At 43.6% G+C, this 27,116-nt stretch overlaps 1 protein-coding gene across 4 annotated transcripts in view; it reads left to right on the top strand.

The window, feature by feature from the left end:
* The window catches only part of LOC139421066 (KAT8 regulatory NSL complex subunit 1-like), an 84,800-nt gene that overhangs the window by 16,619 nt on the left and 41,065 nt on the right, over nt 1-27,116 (top strand). For all 4 annotated transcript variants that reach the window (XM_071171569.1, XM_071171571.1, XM_071171570.1 and 1 more), the window contains one exon: nt 11,634-13,011. In XM_071171569.1, the coding sequence (XP_071027670.1) occupies nt 11,723-13,011 (1,289 nt within the window). In that variant the 5' untranslated portion in view covers nt 11,634-11,722. The remainder of the gene's footprint in view (nt 1-11,633; nt 13,012-27,116) is intronic.

The following is a 27,116-nucleotide window of genomic DNA, read 5'->3' on the forward strand; positions in this document are numbered from 1 at the left end:
CGATGAAAGATACAAGTGTTATGCATAGAATTAAAGATATACTTCTCCTTAATGCAACCGCTGTGTCAGATTTCAAAAAATCTTTATGGCAAAAGCACACCATGCGATAATCTGAGTACAGCGCTCAGCCACTATACAGAGACCCGCCATGTTGTGGAGTCAACAAAAGTCAGAAATAGCATTTATAAATATTCACTTACCTTTGATCTTAATCGGAATGCACTCCCAGGAATCCCAGTTCCACAATAAATGTTTTGTTAAAGTCCATCATTTGTCCAAATACCTCCTTTTTGTTCGCGCGTTTACTCCAGTAATCCAAATGCACAAGGCGCGAGCACTAAGTCCAGATGAAAAGTCAAAAAAGTTATATTACAGTTTGTAGAAACATGTCAAACGATGTATAGAATCAATCTTTAGGATGTTTTTATCATAAATCTTCAATGTTTCAACCGGACAATTCCTTTGTCTTTAGAAATGAAAAGGAACAGAGCTCGTGCTCACGGTCGTGCGCGTGATTAAACTCAATGCTTTCTGGCCTCCCGGGTGGCGCAGTGGTTAAGGGCGCTGTACTGCTGTGCCATCAGAGACTCTGGGTTCGTGCCCAGGCTCTGTCGTAACCGGCCGCGACCGGGAGGTCCATGGGGCGACGCACAATTGGCCTAGTGTCGTCCGGGTTAGGGAGGGCTTGGTCGGTAGGGATGTCCTTTTCTCGTCGCGCACCAGCGACTCCTGTGGCGGGCCGGGCGCAGTGCGCGCTAGCCAAGGTTGCCAGGTACACGGTGTTTCCTCCGGCACATTGGTGCGGCTGGCTTCCGGGTTGGATGCGCGCTGTGTTAAGAAGCAGTGCGGCTAGGTTGCGTTGTGTATCGGAGGACGCATGACTTTCAACCTTCGTCTCTCCCGAGCCCGTACGGGAGTTGTAGCGACGAGACAAGATAGTAGCTACTACAACAATTGGACACCACGAAATTGGGGAGGAAAAGGGGGGTAAAAAAACAAAAACTCTATGCTTTCTGCCAGACCCCTGATTCAAACAGCTCTTATTCGCTCCCCTTTCACAATAGAAGCCTGAAACAATGTTCTGAAGACTGTTGACATCTAGTGGAAGCCTTAGGAAGTGCAATCAGACCAAATGTACACTCTTTGATAGGCAATGAGTTGAAAACCAACAAACCTCAGATTTCCTACTTCCTGGTTGAATTTTTTTCTTGGATTTTTGCCTGCCATATGAGTTCTGTTATACTCACAGACATCATTCAAACAGTTTTAGAAACTTCAGTGTTTTCTATCCAAATCTACTAATAATATGCATATATTAGCTTCTGGGCCTGAGTAGCAGGCAGTTTACTCTGGGCACACTTTTCATCCGATCTGTGGAAATAGAGTCTCCCAGCCATAAGAAGTTAAAGGTATCTGCAGCAAGAATGGGGTTTCTGCAATAACATGATAAATCTATTTTGGTTATTCAACTACAGTAAATGAAGTGGATTTACACCCGGTTACAGAATTCTGTCATGGATCCCTAATCTGTACTACACAGAAATGGATATAAATGTAATTCTCTTCATGGTGATGTATCCTAAATGGGTACTAGGCCTACTCAAAGGTATAAGTATGTAATACCCTCCTTTGAATATTTAGTTATTATTCTACACATTGTAATGATATCCGCCCCCAAAGAAGACCAAATTGGGTTGGACTGGACCAAATCCGAACCAATCATAGACGTCTATGTTTCACAAGTTTGGACATCAAAGTACAGTATATCACAGAGTATAGTACAATAAGGTAAATTATACTGTACCGTAAAGTACTGAACTATACTCTACTAAAAAATATATATATATATATACCGTTGAAGTCGGAAGTTTACATACACTTTCTTGTTCACAAACTATAGGTTTGGCATGTCGGTTGGGACATCTACTTTCCATGACACAAGCCATTTTTCCAACAATTGTTTACAGGCCAATTATTTCACTTGTAATTCACTGTGTCACATTTCCAGTGAGTCAGAAGTTGACGTACATTAACATGCTGACCAGACCAGACACGTCGCGTGCGTCGCAAAATAAATTTAGAAATCCATGTTATTCAATTATTGCACCCAACAAGCGTCTGCAACGCCAAGGGCTAAAATAGAACTCTTTTCTATTTCTGATGCAGATCATGCTGAAAGTCCTGCCTCTCCCATCTCCTCATTGGTTTATAGAAGCAGGTATCAACGTGCCAGCTCCTCATTGGTTATACCCACGTGGGTGATTGAAAGACGAATTTAAATGTATTTGGCTAATGTGTATGTAAACCTCCGACTTCAACTGTATATGTATCTTGTGCGGTGCTCTTCACACTTGTAAACATAAACGTCTATGGTTGGTTCAGATTTGGACGGCACATCCAATCATGGATCTCTATGGATGGGCCAAATCAAGGCCGGACCGCAACAAAAGTAAATATCTGCGGACGTTGAAATTAAACCTATCCAGACCGCTCCAAGAACGTCTTCTGTGGACGTTGAAAGCAAGGCAGCAATTTCAACTACTTTTCAACTTCCATTGACATCCGGTGTTGGTCGGTGCTCAGATGCGGATTACAGTAAATGGAAAGTGTGGCGTGTGTGTGAGAGAGACACCAAGGAGGGCCTACAGCAGCTCTTAGATCTTCTATCACACCTGGGTCCTGACAGCAAGACAACAATGATTGTTTCAAAAAAGGTCCAGTTGCCAGGACCACAAATACACATTCCATCGAGACAACGTTGCACCTGAGCACTCAAACTACACCTATCTAGGCCTAAACATCAGCACCACAGATAACTTCCACAAAGTTGTGAACGATCTGAGAGAGAATGGGCGAAGGGCCTTCTATGCCATCAGAAGGAACATAAAATACGACATCCCAATTTAGAACCTGTCTAAAAAATACTTGAATAAGTTATAGAACCCATTGCCCTTCATGGTTGTGAGGTCTGGGGTCCGCTCACCAACCAATAATTCACAAAATGGGACAAACACCAATTTGACTCTGCATGCAGAGTTCTGCAAAAACATCCTCGGTGTACAACGTTAAACGGAAAATAATGCATGCAGAGCAGAAGTAGGCCAATACCAGCCAATTATCAAAATCCAGAAAAGAGTCGAACTTCTACAATAACCTAAAAGGAAGCTATACCCACGCCTTCCATAACAAAGCCATCACCTTCGGCGAGATGAACCCAGAGTAGAGTCCCTTAAGCAAGCTGGTCCTGGGGCTCTGTTCACAAACAGACCCCACAGAGCTCCATTTCAGCCACAGCAACACAATTAGACCCAACCAAATCACGAGAAAACAAAAAGGTCATTACTTGACACATTGGAAAGAATTTACCAAAAAACAGAGCAAACTATTATGCTATTTGGCACTAAAAAGAGAGTACACAGTGGCAGAATACCTGACCACTCTGACCCAAAATTATGGAAAGAGGCACAGATTTCCCTCGGATTACAGACTCATGAAGAATTTGAAATCCAATTTTGATTAACTCCCATATATTTTGGGTGAAATACCGCAGTGTGGCATCACAGCAGCAATATTTATCACCTGTTGCTACAAGAAAAGGGCAACCAGTGAAGAACAAACGCCATTGTAAATACAATCATTTATTTATTTTCCCTTTTGTACATGAACAATTTGCACATTGTTATAACACTGTACATAGCCATATGACATTTGAAATGTCTCTGTTCCTTTGAAACTTTCGAGTTTACATTTTTTATTGTTTCGTTCACTTTTGTTTATTATGTGTTTGAGAGACCGAGAGAGCTTTGACCACAAACCAACAATGAAAAATGGTTGCGTTGAATGTAATAATATGCCAATGGAAGGGAAGACTGGTTTGACTACTATGATTTCCCATTGTAGCCAATTCAATTGCAGTAATTCCTTTACTGATTTTAAGGAAATTCTGTTATCAATTTGGTTAATTTCAAGTTTTAATCACTTAATAATTAAGAAACCAAATAGATATGGTTTCTACCTTTACTTATTACTTCCGTGAACGTTAATTATCCTCCCTAATGAGTGAGATAAATTAGAAAATATCTTAAGATATGTGGGGTTTTGGTAACGGAATTAAGGCACATGCCCATGTTTCTTAAACTAAATGTAAGAGTTGATATTAGTTGGCAGGGCTCTTTACTAATTCATTGTTGTGTTTTTTTTTTTATATTTCAAATTTAGTTTATTAAGATTTTTCCATCTGTTTGACCAGAAATCACAGCCTTTGCTTATTCCCAATTTTGAGGATGGAAAATGGTAAAAAAAAAAAAAAAAGAAGTTGTCAAAAATATAGACTCTTAGTTTTCATTTGGAACCAGATTTGACATGAACTTCACATGGTGGTGCTCATGGCTGCTTTTACATGGAAATGACCAGAGGTTAAAAACGGACTATACTGTATGCAAAGGAAGTAACCTAAGTCACGTGTAAATGTGTGCTGTGAATGTTTAATAGTTTCTCTCTCTCTCTCCTTGTCTCTGACATCACCTTGTGAATAAACATGCTAGAGGTGTCTTGAATGAGTGGTGTGTGACTGCTCTGTTCCTCCTCCCTATCCCTGATCTACGTCTGAACTGGAACCGAACCCTAAGTCCCTATAGGCTGTAGTGTATTAGTTTTGACCCTGGTTTCAAACATCCTCCAGAATGTTCTCTGTAGTCTAGTTGGTGCCTGGTGTAGAGTGAGGTATTGCTGAGTCATTCCCACAGTCTGATCTCACTTTCTGACACAACAGCCCAAGGGAGGTCACCTTACATTCCAAACCCTCACTGGATCTTTACTCTGCTGGTTTATTATGAGTTTGACGATCGATAGCCCAAGTTGTTTCAGCCTACTCGTGTGTGTGTGTGTGTGTGTGTGCATATATCTGTGAGCACATGCGCGTGCCAAGTTTGGTCAACATACAATTATTTCCCCCCTCGAATGGGAAAACAGTGTTCTCTTTCTTGATTCCATTCAAACTGTAACATCGTTTGGAGAGTGTAGGACGGGACTTCCCCAGACAGCATAACTCCCTCATATCTGTCCCTCCCTGCTGCCTCTCAAAGGCTTAAGTTGATTAAATGTTTTTCTATGTAGAGACACTTGGGAAAGCACCCATTAAGAAACCCTGGGCCTGCAGTAGCTGATACAAGAGGTAACTGGCAGCTCTGGTAGACTACGCACCAAGCTGTTCTTGCCACACAGACAGTTTTGGGCTATTAGATGAATCTTGTTTGTCCTTCTATGTAACTCAGGCCATATTTGTATAATAATTTTACTAAGTACATTCAATTTATGTAACCCTACTTGAATCAAACTGTCATTCACACCCCTGTCCATTCACCAGGGAATTATGAACACATACATTTGAGCATGGAGGGGTTGTACCGTAGCCTACTTGTTTTATACTGAAGTCCAGAGAATGGCGAAAGGATTATTTGATTGAGGTTTGGTGAACGGAGTTTGAACCTGACTGCTGTATTAGTAATGTGCTACTAGCAGGCGCCTGGGTTAGCTCTTCTCTTCCACATAGCTTCTGCTTTTTTGACCAGGGCCCATTAGGGAATAGGATGCCAGTCGGTGCATATCATGAGAGTGGGACTGTCAATTTCTCTGCTTGAGTTTGTGTATCTGGACATATTCTCAAGGAACCAAATACCAGTTTGACAAAAAAGGCTACACTCTACAGAGCAAGGACCTGGCTAGCGATGTGATAAATTGAACTGTGCAGGAGCTCCACAAAATTATAATTAACAAATAATATTCCACATCAATTCACAATGCAGAATAATGGTCCTATTACGTATGTACAGTGCTTGACTTGGGCAGGAGCTCACCGGAGCGGAGTACCGGCAGCTCACATTTTCTACTTCTTGAGCTCCTGCACCTCTTATAGAATATTAGCTCAAAAGTATTGTGGAGCTCCTGCACAAAAATATGAACAGTACCGGCATCTATTCCAGTCCAAGTCAAGCAGTGCATATGTGTGACCACTAGGGCCGGGCAATGAAGTTGCATATCTACCACAGTTTTTATACATGCATACTATACATACCCTTGACAGGGCATCAGATGCATCATGTTTGTTTGTAAGGGTGCACTACAGCATTTTACTTGTCTGAAGTAATGCTTTTTCTGAAGCGGGATTAATGTCTATCGCTAGACAACCAGAACGAACTGTCAATCAAATCTTGAGCTGCCTGCGCGCAGCCTGCTTGCCTGTGCATAGATCACTCTTTCCTGAAAACAAACAATATCATTTACATGAAGCTTTTTTCATTGTTAAAATAAGCCTAAAAAAGAATCTCAAAATTAATACTTTTAAGTGTTTGAAAAGAAACCGTCGGTTCGGATATCCGGATATTTGATTAACCGTGCCCATCCCTAGAGTAGTGTGTGTGTTGGATAGTCATGCGTGTATTTGGTATTATATTAGGATCCCCATTAGCTGTTGCAACAGCTACTTTTCCTGGGGTCCACACAAAACATGAAACATAATACAGAATGACATACAGAACATCATTAGACAAGAACAGCTCAAGGACAGAACTACATACATTTAATTAAACATCTATAATTTCCTTCACCTTTAAATAGGCTTATGTCTGCCCTGGCCTTGCTAGGTGCTGCTATGTCATTGTCTCAGTTGATAGTTGACACAGCTGCACGGTTCTAGTGTCTAGTTTGACATGACTCAATCCCAAGCTAAAGTAACACTGCTCGGAGACTGTGTGTGGGTTGACTCATAACCCGCAGTCCCCATGGTTAAATCCGCAGGTCGGTCGGGTTTAGGGCCATAAAATGTTGTGTGGAGGAAGGGCAGGTGGATGGCGGGCGGGTTGAATAAAGAGAAAACGATACCCGGACAAAGTCCATCAATGTATAATTATTCTGCTATTTATAGGCTACATGGAAGATGCGAAATGGAGAGTTGAAAGTAAGGGGGGGGGGGGGGTAGAGAAAAATAAAGTCTGGGAACGATTTAGTTATGTGTGATGATTGAGAGGCACTATACAAATTCGACAAGTCACAAGACGGGGACTTCAAATAGGCCTATGGCACATCAAGGGAACTGTAGCCTACTGTTCAGATGGGTTAAATGGAAACTGAAATCTGGACACTGACTAGGTCTATATAGCTTTAATATTAATTCCTGCAGAGTAAGGCATTTCTTGCTGTAAAATAATGCACCGAATGTAGGCTACATTTTGACTGGGGAACAGGAGTGGAGAAATATGATTTATTTTGTTCAGCATCTTGAGAGAATGCAAATCCGCTGTTAGCACCTCTACAGACGGTATCTATCTTCATCAGCATCATAAAAGCTGATTAGTATTTCAGCCACATCAAATATGCATCCAGAAGGAACTGAAATCTTGTCAGAAACATTGTTAGGTTGTTTTTAGCAGCTTTCTGTTTCCTTACAATCGGTCAAACTGGTGTCATTTGGAAATTTTGCATTTTCTCCCCGGTCCCTAAAAGGTTTTGCTCTGCGAAAGAATCAGAGATGACCGAGAACTTGACTGACGTCAACTAGATTGAAGCATTCACTCTTATCGATTTATGATATTCTCGTTGAGCAAGGGTTAATTTAGTACTCTAGGGCAGCATACTGTGTAACGACAGAAGAGAAACCGCGTGTATCTAATTATAGACAAGCTGACTAACGGCCTACCAAAATGTTGGAAATTATGAGCAGAAACATGTCTAAATAATGCAACAAAAATCCTGCACCCTATGTCAAAAGAACAATCTGCCGTCTCGGACTGCGGGTTAGGGTCGGGTGCAAACCTCTTTCACTTTATCACATATAGTTGGGCGGTTGCAGATGGGTTAGCAATTGCTGACTGGTGAGGGTGAACAAATGGCTGACCCGCGCACCACGTGTGTGTCCTGGAACCCTGTCCACAACTGGAGTGACCCCATCCCTCCTTTTTAAAGTGTGGCCTTCCACCCCCACCTGACCACTCATCATATGGTAGCAGCAGTACAGATGATGGGTTCAGATTAGCACAGTGGAAGTTGACCCGCCCGTGCATGTCAAATTAACATACCCCTCCAGAATGTTCTAGAATCTATTCACTATGTAAGCCTTCTCCCCACTCAACCAGCAACATGGGGAAGCAGCCTTAGGAAAACAACTCACAAAAGAACATTTCTGATAAGTGCTTCCAGAAATGGCTTGAGAGAAAATCAAATGACTTAGGCCTTCCCGTCCCCCTCATTTACCCTTTCTCTCCCTTACATTTTCCCTCAATTTTGTGAGGAGATATGCCCTAATCTGCATTGCTGTTCAACATTCCCCACCTACCAATCATGCAGAGCCATCCAATTGGTTGCCCTGACTGTCATTCAGGTTCGACTGGTTGTCAATGTTGTCCTGTCCTCTAAGATGTGGTTGACCAGATGGGGGACAACTTGTTTCCTCACACCTCTCCCCTCCCCCCCTACTGCAGCAGCTCCACGTCCCAGCTTGTCCCAGCCCATCCATGGCCTTCACACACAAGGCATTTTGAGTAAAACATTATCACAAGATAAGGACGATTATAACATATGCCTCCTCCCCTCGTCAGTTCGTAGCAGCTACCCTTATTTTTAAGGTGTTTCTATTTGCATTTTCAGTTTCTTTTTAGGATCTTCTTGCCTTTCTGCTTGCTAGCGCTGTTGCTTAAAATAGTGCAGCTGTAATATTGAATGTAATGTCATTCAGGGACACAGGTCAATATTTACTTGGTACTGTTAATAAAACACCCTCCCCATTGAGAAACATTCAGTATTGCAACATCTTCTTAGGGCTGAGATCCCAGCCAGTGGGATCACTGAAAGTGAAAGTGCAGGGCGCCAAATTCAAAACAGCAGAAATCTCACAATAAAATTTCCTCAAATATACAAGTATCTTATACCATTTTAAAGGTAATCTTGTTGTTAATCCCACCAGTGTCCGATTTTCAAATAGGCTTTACAGCTAAAGCACCACAAACGATTGTTAGGTCAGAGCCATATCACAGAAAAACACAGCCATTTTTCCAGCCAAAGAGTGGAGTCACAAAAATCTGAAATGGAGAGAGAATTAATCACTAACCTTTTGATCTTCATCAGATGACACTCATAGGACTTCATGTTACACAATACATGTATGTTTTGTTCGATAAAATTCATATTTATATAAAAGAATCTCAGTATATTTTGGAGCATTATGTTCAGTAGTTCCAAAAACATCCGGTGATTTTGCAGAACCACATCAATTTACAGAAATACTCATTATAAATGTTGATGAAAATACAATTGTTATACATGGCAATATAGATAAACTTCTCCTTAATGCAACTGCTGTGTCAGGTATCAAAAACGCTTTATGGAAAAAGCAAATCATGCAATAATCTGAGTACGGCGCTCAGAGAACCAACAAGCCAAAAAGATATCGCCATATTGTGCAGTCAACAGAAGTCAGAAATAACATAAAAAATATTCACTTACCTTTGATGATCTTCATCAGAATGCACTCCCAGGAATCCCAGTTCCACAATAAATGTTTGATTTGTTCGATAAATTATAGATATTATGTCCAAATGGCTACTTTTGTTAGCGCTTTTGGTAAACAAATCAAAACTCACGAAGCGCGTTCACTAGTTGCAGGCGAAATGTAAAAAAGTTCCGTTACAGGTCCGTTTCAGTAGAAACATGTCAAACGATGTATAGAATCAATCTTTAGGATGTTTTTAACATAACTTCAATAATACTCCAACCGGAGAATTCCTTTGTCTTCAGAAAAGCAAACGTAACGGGGGCTACCTCTCATGTGAATGCGCGTGACTGCTGGCAGCCATCTGACTCATACCCCTTTCATTCAGCCCCCCTTCATAGTAGAAGCCTCAAACAAGTTTCTAAAGACGGGTGACATCTAGTGGAAGCCTTAGGAAGTGCAAGATGACCAATATCCCACTGTATCTTCAATAGGGGCTGAGTTGAAAATCGACCAACCTCAGATTTCCCACTTCCTGGTTGGATTTTTTCTCAGGTTTTTGCCTGCCATATGAGTTCTGTTATACTCACAGATGTCATTCAAACAGTTTTAGAAACTTCAGTGTTTTCTACCCAAATATACTAATAGTATGCATATATTAGCAACTGGGACTGAGGAGCAGGCAGTTTACTCTGGGCACCTCTGGGCACCTTATTCATCTAAGCTACTCAATACTGCCCCCAGCCATAAGAAGTTAATAAAACACCCTCCCCGTTGAGAAACATTCAGTATTGCAACATCTTTTTGAGTCAAGTTGAAAAGGAATTTTACATCTAGGAAGTGGGAATAGTTTGAATGCCTGATTTACTGGGTCAGATAGCCCAGTAAATGCTTTGCATTTATCTTGAAGATGAAACATGGCCATTGTTTTTGCATTCTAATAAAGTCGTAGGCTACATGTTTGCTTAAGAGAAGCCTATGTGATTCTTTACATTATTGCATTCTTTGTAGACAAATGTTATAAAGCTGAACACTGCCTTTTTTTGGGTGATTTTTACACCTAGCCTATCCTTTTACGCAGCTGCACAGTGTAACCTAACACCTGTGCCATCCGTCACCACACCCTTTGGATCTGCAGTGTTACAGCACGGCACACTTTCAGAACGTAACACACCAGTCTGCTCTCTCTCTCTCGCGCGCTCTCTCTCGCTCGCTCTCTCTCGCTCTCTGGAAATGAATAGTGATTTCATGTCGTGTCAGCCTGACCTGTTTGTATTCATGACTGAACATTTCTTAGAAATATTACTCACATATTTTTCTATTGAGCAGTTATGTTAGTATCGTGCTAGCATAATTTGCACTTGCGAAGCCAGCCAGCCAGCCACCTGCATATTTTTTCCTTCCACCATTATGATTTACCTGTCTTCTCCTCAGTCTGTACCCTCCCTTGTTCTTGAATTACATTAGCCAGGCAGCCTGCCAACATCTAACCAAATTACACATTGAAATGGTGAGCTTAGTTTGGCTATGGGGTCTTAAAAGCCCATCTGAGCTTCAGGAAAATACTTTGAAAATACTGAAATTACCACTGGTAGGGTACTTTTCCCATCACTCTGCTCCTTCCCTTTTCTTTTTACCTTGTTAACCTTCCGATCGGCTGCTGAAATCCCCCTTGTCTGGATGCGTTTTGGTAGGCCTTTGCTCCAGCTAGGGCTCTGACCTACATTTGGTGAGATCAGCTGTTCCCTCTTGTGTCCCACGCAGACATAAATTAAGCTGCATAGCTCCTCTCAATGTAGTACTGCTGGTAAATTAACCCCCCCCCCCCCCCCCCCCCCCTCTTCACTCTCTATCTTCCAGCTATGGTTTCATCTACGCACCTGCTCCTCTGCTCCAGAAACATGTAATTGATGTCTGAGTTCATATGTATAAAAGCTTCACTGTCTGTCAGCAACCAGATTTCGTGCAGAGTAGTAATGTGGCATTAGGGCCAGATCATTATGACTACTATAGGCAAATTTGAAGCGTTACGTAGAATGCTCTTGGTTTGGATGACGGTGAATGATGATTTATCAAGTATGAACGTTGGAAATGGCTCATGGATGTTGTGCTGTGTTTTTAATGTAGATCTCTGACTCCCCCTCTCTCCTAGGCTGTCCTCTGGCGAGGCGGTAGGTGGGTGGTGTGGAGCTGGCCTCGGCACCGGGAGAGGCCCCCTCGCCCGCCCCCTCCCTGTGCTGCATGGCTGCGATGGCGCCCGCTCTAACCGACGCGCCGGCCGAAGCTCACCGCATCCGCTTCAAACTGGCTCCGCCCTCCTCCAACCTCTCCCCGAGCGGCGTGGAGAGCAGCGGAGGCACCAGTCACATCCTCGTCTCCAGCAACGGCACCGTCAAGCGCAAGGCCCCTGAAGATCGCGGTCCCCACGGGGGGTCCATCACAGGTAAGGGGAGGGAGGACTCGCCGCGAGGCAACGAGGCTCCTTCCACACCTCTTGGGAAATTACAGCCGCTGGTGGCGTCGTACCTGTGCTCGGACGTGACGTCCGTTCCCTCTACCAAGGAGTCACTGAAGCTGCAAGGCGTCCTGCTGCAGAAACACGGCCTTCTGCCCAGCTTCCTGCCCAGGAAACACAAGACACTGGAGCTGTCAGAGGAGCAGCTGAAGAGCATCATGAGTAACAGCAGAGGAGGTGGTCCCCCTGCCCTGTCAAGCTCGCCGCCACCGGTCAACGGCGTGGCCAAGAAGTTGGCCAAAAGCGGGGCGGACCGCGACCGGGACAGTATGACAACAGTCAATGGAGGTAATAACAGGCCTCCTGCTGGACATGGACTGGACTCCCCAGTGCACCAGCCCCAACCCCACACAGCTGCCTCTAGAGGAAACTCTCCTCTTAACGGGGGAGGGCAGCACCAGCAGCCCACAGGACTGTCCTACAACCCTGCTGGAAACACTGAACAGCCAGCACCCCCCGCAGCCTCCACCAACACCCCCATGGACTGCCCCGACAGCAAACCCTCAGAACGGCCACCATCGCTGGCCACGGACACATCATCCCTTTCCCCAACGGACCGACAGACCTCTCTGGGCCTGGGCAGCCTTGGAGTGGACGTTAAGGAGAGGACTCAGCAGAGCCAGAGCCGGCAGGGCGAGATCGAGGGGCGTCTGCGGCGCCTGAGGAAGCGCCTCCAGGTGGTTCAGGCCAAGCAGGTGGAGCACCATGTCCAGCAGCAGCTGGGGGGGCTCCTGGAGAGCACCCTGGGGCCACTGGATGCCCTCCGACCTGGCGGGAGACGAGGAGGCCAGGACACCCCCCTCACCCCGCAGGAGAGGGAGGGGCTTGGGCGATTCCTGAAGGACGGCTCTGTACCGGCGGAGCTGGAGCGCTTGTCTCTCAGTGGAACCACCAACCTGAGGTCCACGGAGAGTGCCTTCGACTCGGACGCCACGGAGAGCAGCTCTGGAGGAGAGACGGACGTGGAAGAGGACGAGCTCACCAGGGTGGACATCGAGCAGCGACACATCTCTCTGTAAGTACCTGGACAACAGGAAAAACATATTTTTTCCCCCCGCTTGACAGACAATTTAATTGGATAAAGATAGAGTGGGCCTTTTGGAATGAAGTAATGTTGACTAAATTGGCATTTAGGATGGGGAGAAAGCAGAGAGGGAGTCGGAGACTGAAGTAGTGGAAAATACAAAGATGCTAGAGTGAGTGAGTGAAGGGGGGGACTCCATCCTGGCTTGGCCTGTTGGGTTGTTAGCCACTGGGGATCTGTAGTCTCGTTTTTAGCAGAGAAACACTGCCAGTTTCAGGGTTCATCTCCGGTTACCACTCTGCTGCTGAAAGGAAGCCTAATCCAGGCCCACTTATGTTACATACAAGCGTGTGTCCGCTCGCTATGTCTTCCTGGTCCTGTGTTCATGAGGATGTGGCTTGCACCCTCCTTCATGTGGAAGGTGACCCTGATGAAGTGATGGCTGATGGGTAATGAAAGTGAATTAAAAACCCCTGTTTTAATAAAAGGCTGTTCTGTTCTGATGGTGCAGTGCCATCCTCTGCTTCAAACACACTTTCATGTCTTGGGGATAAGCCTGGGTCTAAGAAGCCACCGTTTTCAAAGAAGTGAAGGCAGAGAGCTTCTTCCGGATATATCTTGGCCCCAGGTTAGGTTAATTCCAGTGCGGTTGTTATCCTATGTCCGATATTGCTGATCTTTTGCTAGTTGACCATTGGAGGAGGCACTAAATGTGATCATCCCAGGAGTCAATTTTAACCCGGAGTTGGTGTTTTCATCTCTTTTTACAGGCAGATGAAATAATGGGGGAGTAGATGGACAATCCAACCTGAAGTATTCAGTATTGGTCCTACGTTGTTTCATGTTACCTTAACTTTTGAATAGCGTTGGCTAGCTGTTGCTGGTTACGCTAGATGTTCCTATTCAGTTGGATTGGCCTTTTTCAGTTGAGTAACATGTGGGCACTATGTTTGGCTCTTTTTATAGTCAGCCCTGCGGCTTTCCTCTGATTCTAGCTCCACCATGCCCATTGGTTATTGTGTGTAGTGCGTGGCCCATGGGCACTAACCAATCGATATAGTGCACTACTTTGGACCAGGGCCCATAGGGCTGGGATCAAACGTAGTGCACTATATAGCGGATAAGGAGCTATTTGGGACTCCACGTGAGCCTGACTGTGGGTCAGAGTCACCGAGGCCTTGTTTGAATGTTGTGAACTAAAGCTGAAGACAGACCGACAGTATGAGGGATAACCTACATTCGGGCATGATGAAAGCAGTTGGTCGGTCACATGGCAAATTGCGTAAGACCAAATAGGCTTACTTCCAGCCAGATTATAGTGAGAGAGCATGATGACACAGCTGCTGTTTTTTACAGTCTCTGCCTGACTGTCTGTGTGGGAGAAGAAAATTGTGGCACCTGCACCTTTAAGAAGTGACAAGGCGCTCCTCTTGCGGAGAAAGAGAGGGGGGGTGGAACTTTGTTTTCTTGTACATGACTCATCCACTTCCATAACATTCTATATGATGAACAGAGAACATATTTGCAAACACTTCAACTCACCACACAAAACTATTCCTGCTTTTCATAGTTTAGGTTATCAGCTTGTTGATGGTACCACCTTGTCGTTTGTGTGTGTCTGGATGTCTGTTGTGTCTTGTGTAAGAAAAATTTATTATTTCCAGACCAGTTGAAGTCGCTATTGTGGCGTTGATGCAGCCACTATAAGGTCATTTTAACATTTGGCTCTGAGCAACCCCATGAGGTTTGATTTGTGTGATCTGTCTTGTCTGTCTGTCTGCACACCGTGTTTGTCCTTAAACACACGTAAATACACCAGGGGTGTAGCAGTGACCCAAACCGACGGTTTGGTACGTTTTGTGGTTAAGGTACAGCAGGAAAATGAAATGCCAACAGTTAATAGTTCATTTTAGTTTATTTGGCTAAATACGAAACATTTAAAAGCACCCTATTTGTTGCCCAAGTCCAGTTTCTGTGACATCATTTAAAATGTTCCTGGTATTGTCTGTTGTGACAGCGGTTGTTATGTTGGGCCTCTCAAGTATTCATAGTACTCAAGATTGGAAAGCAGCTGCGGTCATCCCCCTTTTCAAAGGGGGTGACACTCTTGACCCAAACTGCTACAGACCTATATCTATCCTACCATGCCTTTCTAAGGTCTTCGAAAGCCAAGTCAACGAACAGATTATCGACCATTTCGAATCTCACCATACCTTCTCTGCTATGCAATCTGGTTTCAGAGCTGGTCATGGGTGCACCTCAGCCACGCTCAAGGTCCTAAATGATATCTTAACCGCCATCGTTAAGAAACATTACTGTGCAGCCGTATTCATTGATCTGGCCAAGGCTTTCGACTTTGTCAATCACCACATCCTCATCGGCAGACTCGACAGCCTTGGTTTCTCAAATGATTGCCTCGCCTGGTTCACCAACTACTTCTCTGATAGAGTTCAGTGTGTCAAATCGGAGGGTCTGCTGTCCGGACCTCTGGCAGTCTCTATGGGGGTGCCACAGGGTTCAATTCTTGGACCGACTCTCTTCTCTGTATACATCAATGAGGTCGCTCTTGCTGCTGGTGAGTCTCTGATCCACCTCTACGCAGACGACACCATTCTGTATACTTCTGGCCCTTCTTTGGACACTGTGTTAACAACCCTCCAGGCAAGCTTCAATGCCATACAACTCTCCTTCCGTGGCCTCCAATTGCTTTTAAATACAAGTAAAACTAAATGCATGCTCTTCAACCGATCGCTACCTGTACCTACCCGCCTGTCCAACATTACTACTCTGGACGGCTCTGACTTAGAATACGTGGACAACTACAAATACTTAGGTGTCTGGTTAGACTGTAAACTCTCCTTCCAGACCCATATCAAACATCTCCAATCCAAAGTTAAATCTAGAATTGGCTTCCTATTTCGCAACAAAGCATCCTTCACTCATGCTGCCAAACATACCCTTGTAAAACTGACCATCCTACCAATCCTCGACTTTGGCGATGTCATTTACAAAATAGCCTCCAATACCCTACTCAACAAATTGGATGCAGTCTATCACAGTGCAATCCGTTTTGTCACCAAAGCCCCATATACTACCCACCATTGCGACCTGTACGCTCTCGTTGGCTGGCCCTCGCTTCATACTCGTCGCCAAACCCACTGGCTCCATGTCATCTACAAGACCCTGCTAGGTAAAGTCCCCCCTTATCTCAGCTCGCTGGTCACCATTGCATCTCCCACCTGTAGCACACGCTCCAGCAGGTATCTCTCTAGTCACCCCCAAAACCAATTCTTTCTTTGGCCGCCTCTCCTTCCAGTTCTCTGCTGCCAATGACTGGAATGAACTACAAAAATCTCTGAAACTGGAAACACTTATCTCCCTCACTAGCTTTAAGCACCAACTGTCAGAGCAGCTCACAGATTACTGCACCTGTACATAACCCACCTATAATTTAGCCCAAACAACTACCTCTTTCCCTACTGTATTTAATTTATTTATTTATTTTGCTCCTTTGCACCCCATTATTTTTATTTCTACTTTGCACATTCTCCCATTGCAAATCTACCATTCCAGTGTTTTACTTGCTATATTGTATTTACTTTGCCACCATGGCCTTTTTGCCTTTACCTCCCTTATCTCACCTCATTTGCTCACATCGTATATAGACTTGTTTATACTGTATTATTGACTGTATGTTTGTTTTACTCCATGTGTAACTCTGTGTCGTTGTATGTGTCGAACTGCTTTGCTTTATCTTGGCCAGGTCGCAATTGTAAATGAGAACTTGTTCTCAACTTGCCTACCTGGTTAAATAAAGGTGAAATAAAATAAAAAGTAGAGGTCTAAAAAGTTGGACCTGTTCTGAAATGGACCTGGGGCTTTCCCACCCGGACAAAAAATGCATAAATCTGTTTTTCAATATAGAGACCCGAACCAACCCGAGGACCACTAGTTGCGTATAGACATGGTCGGATCTGAGTTAGGGGAGCAGCATAGAAGTCCATTTGTAAGCTACTTTGTTAACCAGAGCTTATACAGCGGGGAGAGACGGTGGAGGACGGGCCTTGCGTGTGTGAGAGACCGAGGCAGCAACCAACCATAACAAGCCAACTTGCGCCAGAATACTAACTTCTAGCCTGTCATAGCTAGGTTATATATCATCCAATATGATATAAAAGTGTGCTGTGTCTTTTAAGACCCATGATGTCATTCACACAGTCATTTTCGAGGCTCAAGCAAAGATGATATTGAGAGACTTGAGGCAGGGCCCGTAGAAGGAAGAAAATTAATTGTTTTTGGTGACAATCTGTGTTGAAATGAGCAATATTTTTGATTTATGGTTTGTATATTGTCAAAAACAAGGTACTAGGGCAGTGAATTGATGTTAGCTTCAGCTAACCAAGGAAAGCTAGCCTACAAAGCTGGAAGCTACCGGTATCATCTTGCATTGTAAAGTGTTGTAAAGGTTATATATTGGTGAAGAGTAATTAACGGTTTCAAAATGCCTACATACCGTGTTGCATTATTCAATTGTGTTAACTTCTTTGCAGCATAAGTGGTGGTGCAGCCCAGGCTCCCAAGGAAGTGCAGTGGTTCCTAGAGCTAGCTATGAGTATGTGGAGCAGGCACGGTGCTCTCGCACTATAAGGGGACATTGGCTGCGCTGATAGACAGACTTGGTTCTCTCTCAATCAGTAGATGACACGAGACACATTTGACAAAGTACCGAAAGTAACAATTCTAGTTCCAGACAGTTTTTCATGTTCTAGTATCAAAAAGCTCCTGCCGTCTCGGTATACCGTGCAACGCTACACACTCGCACACACACACAATATAATGTGCTGTCTGAAGCTAAGCGGTGGTGGTTAACCCCCCCCCCCCCAGAGTGTTAACTCCTTGTGAAAATCTAAAAGCAGAGCAATTGTCTTGTTTTGATTTGGTCTCATTTTACAACCCAATTGTTCTCTTTTGATGTCTGTGTGTCACGTGATGAGTATGGTCTCTGTGTACGAGTCTGCTTGTTTGTGTGTGGCCTTTCTGTCCATGTCATAGTGACACAACAAAGCTTATGTGAAGATTAGAATCATTGAGGGTTTTACTGGAGGGCTTGATGCTTGGTTGGAAGAGCCTAAACATGTTTTTTTGTATACCAGCCACTGTAATAGGTAGATTTAAAAAAAATTATATATACACTGCTCAAAAAAATAAAGGGAACACTTAAACAACACAATGTAACTCCAAGTCAATCACACTTATGTGAAATCAAACTGTCCACTTTGGAAGCAACACTGATTGACAATAAATTTCACATGACGTTGTGCAAATGGAATAGACAACAGGTGGAAATTATAGGCAATTAGCAAGACACCCCCAATAAAGGAGTGGTTCTGCAGGTGGTGACCACAGACCACTTCTCAGTTCCTATGCTTCCTGGCTGATGTTTTGGTCACTTTTGAATGCTGGCGGTGCTTTCACTCTAGTGGTAGCATGAGACGGAGTCTACAACCCACACAAGTGGCTCAGGTGGTGCAGCTCATCCAGGATGGCACATCAATGCGAGATGTGGCAAGAAGGTTTGCTGTGTCTGTCAGCGTAGTGTCCAGAGCATGGAGGCGCTACCAGGAGACAGGCCAGTACATCAGGAGACGTGGAGGAGGCCGTAGGAGGGCAACAACCCAGCAGCAGGACCGCTGCCTCCGCCTTTGTGCAAGGAGGAGCAGGAGGAGCACTGCCAGAGCCCTGCAAAATGACCTCCAGGAGGCCACAAATGTGCACGTCTGCTCAAACGGTCAGAAAGACTCCATGAGGGTAGTATGAGGGCCCGACGTCCGCAGGTGGGGGTTGTGCTTACAGCCCAACACCGTGCAGGACGTTTGGCATTTGCCAGAGAACACCAAGATTGGCAAATTCGCCACTGGCGCCCTGTGCTCTTCACAGATGAAAGCAGGTTCATACTGAGCACATGTGACAGACGTGACAGAGTCTGGAGACGCCGTGGAGAACGTTCTGCTGCCTGCAACATCCTCCAGCATGACCGGTTTGGTGGTGGGTCAGTCATGGTGTGGGGTGGCATTTCTTTGGGGGGCCGCACAGCCCTCCATGTGCTCGCCAGAGGTAGCCTGACTTCCATTAGGTACCGAGATGAGATCCTCAGACCCCTTGTGAGACCATATGCTGGTGTGGTTGGCCCTGGGTTCCTCCTAATGCAAGACAATGCTAGACCTCATGTGGCTGGAGTGTGTCAGCAGTTCCTGCAAGAGGAAGGAATTGATGCTATGGACTGGCCCGCCCGTTCCCCAGACCTGAATCCAATTGAACACATCTGGGACATCATGTCTCGCTCCATCCACCAACGCCACGGTGCACCACAGACTGTCCAGGAGTTGGCGGATGCTTTAGTCCAGGTCTGGGGGGGAGATCCCTCAGGAGACCATCCGCCACCTCATCAGGAGCATGCCCAGGCGTTGTAGGGAGGTCATACAGGCACGTGGAGGCCACACACACTACTGAGCCTCATTTTGACTTTTTTTAAGGACATTACATCAAAGTTGGATCAGCCTGTAGTGTGGTTTCCCACTTTAATTTTGAGTGTGACTCCAAATCCAGACCTCCATGGGTTGATACATTTTATTTCCATTGATCATTTTTGTGTGATATTGTTGTCAGCACATTCAACTATGTAAAGAAAAAAGTATTTAAGAATATTTCATTCATTCAGATCTAGGATGTTATTTTAGTGTTCCCTTAATTTTTTTGAGCAGTGTATATGTGTATATGTATGTGTGTGTGTGTGTGTGTGTGTGTGTGTGTGTATGTATGTATGTATGTATGTAGATTAATATGTATATGTAGATTAATATATATATTAATCTACATTTTAATCTATCTATTTAATCTACATCTCTTTTGTTTTTGCCAGACAAAATATCTGTTTTGCCATAGTTACACAAAGACAAAATCTGATGAGCATGCTTGTAATGTTTCTAAAACAAGTAACGTGGTATGTTGCTCAATTTAATTAAATATTCTGTGACCTGAGTATTTTTTCAAATGTTTTGCTCCCCATTTAAGGTTACCTTGGTAACAGGGCCACTCGAGTCATCACTTGTGCCTGCTACAATGTCACTAGTAGAGGCCAACGATGTCTCTTTTTGTTAGCTGTGGGAGCAAACTCAAACATTGAAAAGCAACCGAGCTTGTGAACAAAGCTACGTAAATGGATAAGTAACACGAGGACAAAGTCTCACTTTAGAAGTCATTCAACTAAATTAGACCAACATTTATTTTGCTACAAAGCACAACTCGCACTTGTGCCCATACTTGACTCTCTTTATGAAGCGCTCACAATTTTGAGTCCGACGTGTTACCATGCACCAACGTGGCTGGTGAATTAGACGTTCTTTCCCGGCAAAGCCTAAATCTACCTGCACTGGCAGGTAGCCAGTGTTCATTTTAGGCCCTGTTGGTTGGCCTTATATCCTCCATTTGTAATCATTAACCTTTGGCTGTCTTCCAGGCAAGGTCTTGTAGTGCCCTGTAGGCCAACTGTTTCACTCCTTCCCATAACCCACTAGGCCTAAATATTATATGCATTCATGAATAAAACTGTTCTATGAACTGTTTCTTTCGGTTCTACCTAACTGGGGTTGTTTTTGGATTCATATCTACTCATCCATATCTACTCATTTTTGGGGGGAGCAACAGGAACATGTTGGAAATGCAGGACAGGTCACCTGTGCAGGTAAGTGTCCGATTTTAAACATGACCTAGTTGGCTCTGGGCCCTAATCCACAAAGCGTCTTGAGTAGCAGGGCTGATCTAGGATCTGTCCACATGATCTTTTTCATTAGGATCCAAAACTGATATTTGATCAGCACTCCTACTCTAAGATGCTTTATTGATATGGGCTCTCTGATGTTCTGCTCCTTCAGCCTTAGTGCTGCAGTGCACTGACTCAGGATGATGAAAGGCCTTTTTCTGGTGCATTCCACTGTCTGCTCCATTTTGGCCTCTTCCGGAGACCAGCGCCTCCCTGTCAGCCCAAGTGGCAGCTCTGTCTCAAAAGCCTGAGCCTAGCCAAGCCCCCATTATGCAAACCCACTGCCTTTGATAACAGGATGTTTATTTTTTTTATTATTATTATTTTTTTTCCTTCTTCCTCTTCTTCATCTGTACTCACATCTCACAGGCTCCCCTTCATCTTATGGGGACTCTCCACAAAGCCTTGTGTATTATAGTACTGTCGACGTGTCAGCAGCAACTCATTCTCACATGGTCTCGGTGCAATACTTTCCTTCCTTCAATCCCTTCAAATTCAATATGGAGAACTAGGTCCTTATCCTTCCTCCCACTGATGCTAAACTTGTGAAATATATTTAGTGATGGTGGGCATGTGAATGCGACCTCATGCAAATTGAGTGTGAGATTCGTTTGTACCAATACTTTTGGCATCCCAATTTTTTTTAAAGTGCAAAACTGTATTCTATATTCTTCTGCCCCAAAACAATGGCAAGGAAATTGGGAGAAAGATTAGTTTGTGAGGTGTGTCAAGGTTTTAAATAAGTAAAGCTCTCAAGCAGTTACCGACCTCTTCCTGCAGTTATTGGTGTGTGAGAGCTTAGCCCTGATTGGTTCTCAGTCTGTTTTATTGCCATAATTGCAACAGTGAGTTTCCTGTTATGTTAGCGCAGCTTCCTTTTTTGCATGGCCGTTTGGCACATAAACCTGTAGCCTTGGCCCACATTAGGCTAGTTAGCATGAGAGGAACTAAGCTCTTAGCCAAACTATGGAAAAACAGGCTTTTTGTGCCCTGTCCTTCAATTATTCTGTGTGCTTCACAGGGCCGTGCCAAGAGTCCTTGTCAATGTGATTTAAGGACCCATGTTACTCATTTACAAATGGATCCACTACGTCCTTGTTCCTTCCTGCTTGCTGACCTTTCGGGTTGGCTTTCCAGTTTAGCCAGTTAGCTCGCAGGATCCTCGAAGCAAGCTGGTTGGTTAGGTTTTCTTTGCGTGGGTGGTTTTCATCTTTATATCCGTTCGTCTTTTCTCTCCTTTCTGCCTTCCTTTTGTCTCTTCTTTCCCTGGCTTGTGTTGATACGTTCACCTGGTGTGCCTGTTCATCAGTCTCTCAGCCTGACGCCAGGCTCTTTTGTTAGCCCGTTTTCTAGAAATGTTCATGCAACGTGTCCTCTCCGCAGTCGGCACCACATGTCGCCATATCCTGGGTCCTGTTCAGCTGCACCCCTGGGCAGTGAATGGGAAAAAAACGCCTGGACTGACCCTAGCTGCTCAGTGCTCAACAGTAATGTAGTGTCTCAAATGTCCCTCATCTGCTCCTCTCACACACTACAGGTCCAGCTGTAATATCCGTAATGACCACTTTATCTCACCCCCAAAGCAAGTGTCCAGAACAAAATTATTATTTATTTATTTTAATTTTTCCCTTGTTATAAGTAATACTTTTGTCTGCATATTTTTTTTCATTATAGATAATCATTCTTATTGTTCATCATTCTTATCTAACCAGAAGGTTTCCAACAACAGTATTGATTTAAAAAGGCAGTGTTGGGCAGCACATGGTGCATTAGATGTCTGTTTAATCAGTCTGGAGATTACTAGCACGCTGGATTAGCAGACAGCTACCACCAGCACCACCACTAGATTAATGGGTTGTGGATTGAAACGACAACACGCCTGCCTTCTCAGGGTGGCTTTCTGGAGCTTATGGTAGAAGTAGGATATGTCCCCCCCCCCCCCCCCGTAACGAACGCCCTGAAGGTTGAATGGTAGTTTCCTCATCATCAGGGTTGTGTTGATTAGGGCACAACGTAAGAACATGTTTTGCAACAGGAAACGAACGTGAGTGTTTTATTATTGGACAAGTCCAGGTAGTCCCTTCCACTTTTACTTCTTCCATTTAGTGCCGAAAGGACACAACCCAGCTAAAGGGTTCAACTGATGTTACTGCAAGGCTGTCCCATTGAATCTGATCAAGTTTAGGCATATCCAGGGGACAGGATGCTGGTGCCCTCCGTTGCTACCAGGTAGAGCATTATAACTGGTATGGGAATTTTTATATTGGGCTCTACTAAAACAATCGCAAGCACATTGACTGAATATTTCGCTAGGGCAACCACCACAAAAACGGTTTAGTTTAATTGGGCCAGATGGCCTCGTCTTGTACCTGTAGAAGGGACAAGCCTGAAGTGGCATTGAAATGTCTTGTTCTTGGCTCGTTAATGTTTCCTATGATTCATTGAAATGGAAGCTGCTATGTGACACACCCACAGCATGGCTGCACAACACAATAACAATGGGAAGCAATAGCTACAGAGTGAAATGATGGTGGTCTTAGGACTCCTTCTTACTCAAATGCAATCACATTTATGCTTAAAGTCCTTTTTACATCTGCATTTGTCTTGTTGGTATGGGGGTCAAGTCCTCCATTCGGTGTGTTTGCAGTCACTCTGACACTCCGTGTCTGCAGTAGTGCTATCCAGAGTCATTCTCACTCTGTGAAAGCAGGACATACCATACAAATACTAGTTCACCACCACCCCAAACCTCTCTGCCTGTGGTGGTGTGACTGCAATTATTGAATGCATTGCCATTCTCTCTCCCTCACTCACACCACTGTGTTTGCTCTTCACGAATGGAGTCAAGAGAACCGCTCTGGCTCAGAGCTTCCCCTCTAAAGATCACTGAGGTTCTCTTAGGCTGGTTTTCTATCTTAAATCCTAGGACCAATATCATTGAAAGACAGATGGGGTACAGACAGTCATGTTCATTAGTGATTTCAGGGGATGGTAGGTGACTAGGCTTAGATCGTATTCTCAGATGAATGGGGAAGGTTGGAGGAGTCTCGTTTTCCATAATGTTCAACATCTCCATAATATCGTTATATAGGCTGATGATATAACATCAGTCTTATTTACATTCCAGGGGGACTGAAAAACATGTCAACAAGAGGCGCCTTTTTATATGCTTTTTTTGTCTGATTGAATTGTTTGTGCAGTAGACAGTAGGCCTACATTTGGTGCTCTCCTTCGAAACCTGTGAGAAGGTGGCAGAGTTACAGCAGTGTTTCAGACCATGACATCCCGACAATTGACAGTGGTGTAAAAAATACTTAATTACTTCTTAAATAGTTGTTTGGCGTATCTGTACTTTATATTTGACAACTTTAAATTCACTACGTTCCTAAAGAAAATAATTTACTTTTACTCCATTTTCCCTGACACCCAAAAGTACTTGTTACATTTTAAATGCTTAGTAGGACTGAAAATGATCAAATTCACACACTTATCAAGAGAACATCCCTGGTCATCCGTACTGCCTCTGATCTGGCGGACTCACTAAACACACATGCTTTGTTTGTAAATGATTTCAGTGTTGGAGTGTCCCCATGGCTATCTGTAAATTAATTTTTTTTTTTTAAATTTGCCTAATTATAAGGAATTTGAAATCATTAATACTTTTGATATGTAAATATATATGAGCAATTACATTTACTTTTGATACTTGTGTAAATTTTAGACTTTTACTCAAGTAGTATTTTACTCATTTTCTATTGAGTTTTACTCAAGTATGACAATGGGGTACTTTTTCCACCACTGAAAATTGTTCTTCTCACGAAAGCGTGTGTAGCGCCTGAACGGTTTGCGCCACAAACTAATGACTATGGAAAGGGGGAGACTCACAAACACGATGGTGTTCTCCGGTTTGCTCTACGACCTCCATAAGTGTTACCCATACAAACGAAGGGAAGTATGAAGGCAGTTTTGTGGCATCAAAAATAAGGGGTTAAATACACTGAGTATGCCAAACATTAGGAACACCTTCCTAATAATGAGTACCCTCTTTTGCCCGCAGAACAGTCTCACTTCGTCGGGGCATGGGCTCTACACGGTGTTGAAAGCCTTCCACAGGGATGCTGACCCATGATGACTCCAATGCTTCCCACAGTTGTGTCAAATTGTCTGGATGTCCTTTGGGTGGTGGACCATTCTTGATACACACAGGAAACCGTTGAGCGTGAAAAACCCAGCTGCGTTGCAGTTTTGACACAAACTGGTGCGCCTGGCATCTTCTACCATACCCCGTTCAAAGGCACTTACATTTTTTGTCTTGCCCATTCACCCTCTGAATGGTACACATACGCAATCAATGTCTCAATTGTCCCAAGGCTTAAAAATCCTTCTTTAACCTGTCTCCTTCCCTTCATCTAAACTGATTGAAGTGGATTTAGCAATTGACCTCAATAAGGGATCATAGATTTCACCTGGTCAGTCTATATCATGGAAAGAGCATGTGTTCTTCATTTTTTTTATACTTAGTGTGTGTCCAAAAAAACATTTGCTTAGTTTTGTTATCTATTAGATATGCAATTGGCATGCTGACTGCAGGATTTTCCACCAGAGCTGTTGCTAAATAATTCAATGTTAATTTCTCTACAATAAGCAGTACGTCGGCCGGCCTCACAACCACAGACCACGTGTAACCACGCCAGCCCAGGACCTCCACATCTGACTTCTTCACCTGCGGGATTGTCAGAAACCAGACAGCTGATGAAACCGAGAAGAATTTCTCCGTAATAAAGCCCTTTTGTGGGGGAGAAACTCATTCTGATTGGTTGGGCCTGGCGCCCCAGTGGGTGGGCCTATGCCCTCCCAGGTCCACCCATGGCTGCATCCCTGCTCAGTCATGAAATCTATAGATATGTGCACATTATCTCGTTGTATTAAGTCTACCTCAGTAAAATTGTTGAAATTATTGCATGTTGCGTTTATTTATGTTTAGTATAGTGAATGCCAAGTTCAATATTTTCTTTAAAAAAAAAAAGTGTGTATAATTAATTTTGTTGAATCTTTTTTTATATATATGTAAAGGGTCCTAAAATTCAAAATCAAATAGTTAAATGATCCATGGTATGGCCAGCGTTTAAAAAATAAATACAAATAATAATAATCTATGTTTGCAATTGGGTACTTTTTCACCACTGACACACAGTTTTTATAATGAGAAAGTGACCAATAACTACTTATTTTGTAATGGAATGATTTTGTCTGGAAAGCCAAGTCAACTTGGCTTTCCAGACAAAATCATTCCATTACAAAATAAGCCAGCATTTATATGTTGTCTTCCTCATAATAACCACCTGGTTTTACTGCAACAGTGTAGCACAACACCTCTTCAATTGAAGCTGCGGTAAACAAATGAAAGTGGCCACCTCTCACAAAAACAAATCAAAAATGAAATCACGGTTAATTATAAGCGAAGCAGGAGAACGTATACATTGGCTACAATAGTTACAAGGACAGTTCAAGGACCAAATTTAGGAAATGTCAGATTTTTCAAGGTAGGCCTATTCCAGTAGACCACTTGAATTTCTGAGCTCCAAATTGAACTTCCAAGAAGGCTATTTCAAGCCCCTTGTATTGTTTAAAATTGCAGGTGTGACATGGTTACCAAAATCTATTTGGCACGTTATTTCATTACCCGATCATATTGTGAAGAGGCCCACTAGGCTATGTAATATGTTGTCATTATATCCAGAATAATTTATAGGAATGGTGTTGGATGTTGCGCAAAAGCCCATCCTACACAATTGAGTCTAGTAGACCCCCGTGTCCAATCCGAGGCACGAAAACATGAACTCGTTAACTTGATGCTTTCTCTGTTAAATCTAACGAGACCCTGCTGTAAATCAAGCAGAAAACAGACGATCAACATCAATTCGCTAGAGATATTAGATCCAGGCACAACGGTTTTCACCTGCATAATGGATGAGAGACACATATTCTAGACATTACTCGAACACCTTTTCTTTCTTTTTTTCATCACTTGGGCGTTTGCATCGCATGCGCTATCTCAACAGCTCTTTGTCACTAGACTATCAGTCTGAAAATGCACATCAACACAGTGTTGTCCATAAATATTGAAGAAACACATTGATGACCGTATCTATTTAGGTTTCAAGTATGTCTTTCAAGGGGACTCTGGCTAATGTGCCTTTTTATTTTCTTCTCTCAATCGTATCAATTGTTTTGGATTTGTATGCCCATAAACTGTTTTCATACCGTAACATATGGA

The sequence above is a fragment of the Oncorhynchus clarkii genome, chromosome 12 (assembly GCF_045791955.1).
Source record: "Oncorhynchus clarkii lewisi isolate Uvic-CL-2024 chromosome 12, UVic_Ocla_1.0, whole genome shotgun sequence".
NCBI classification, from domain to species: Eukaryota; Metazoa; Chordata; class Actinopteri; order Salmoniformes; family Salmonidae; genus Oncorhynchus; species Oncorhynchus clarkii.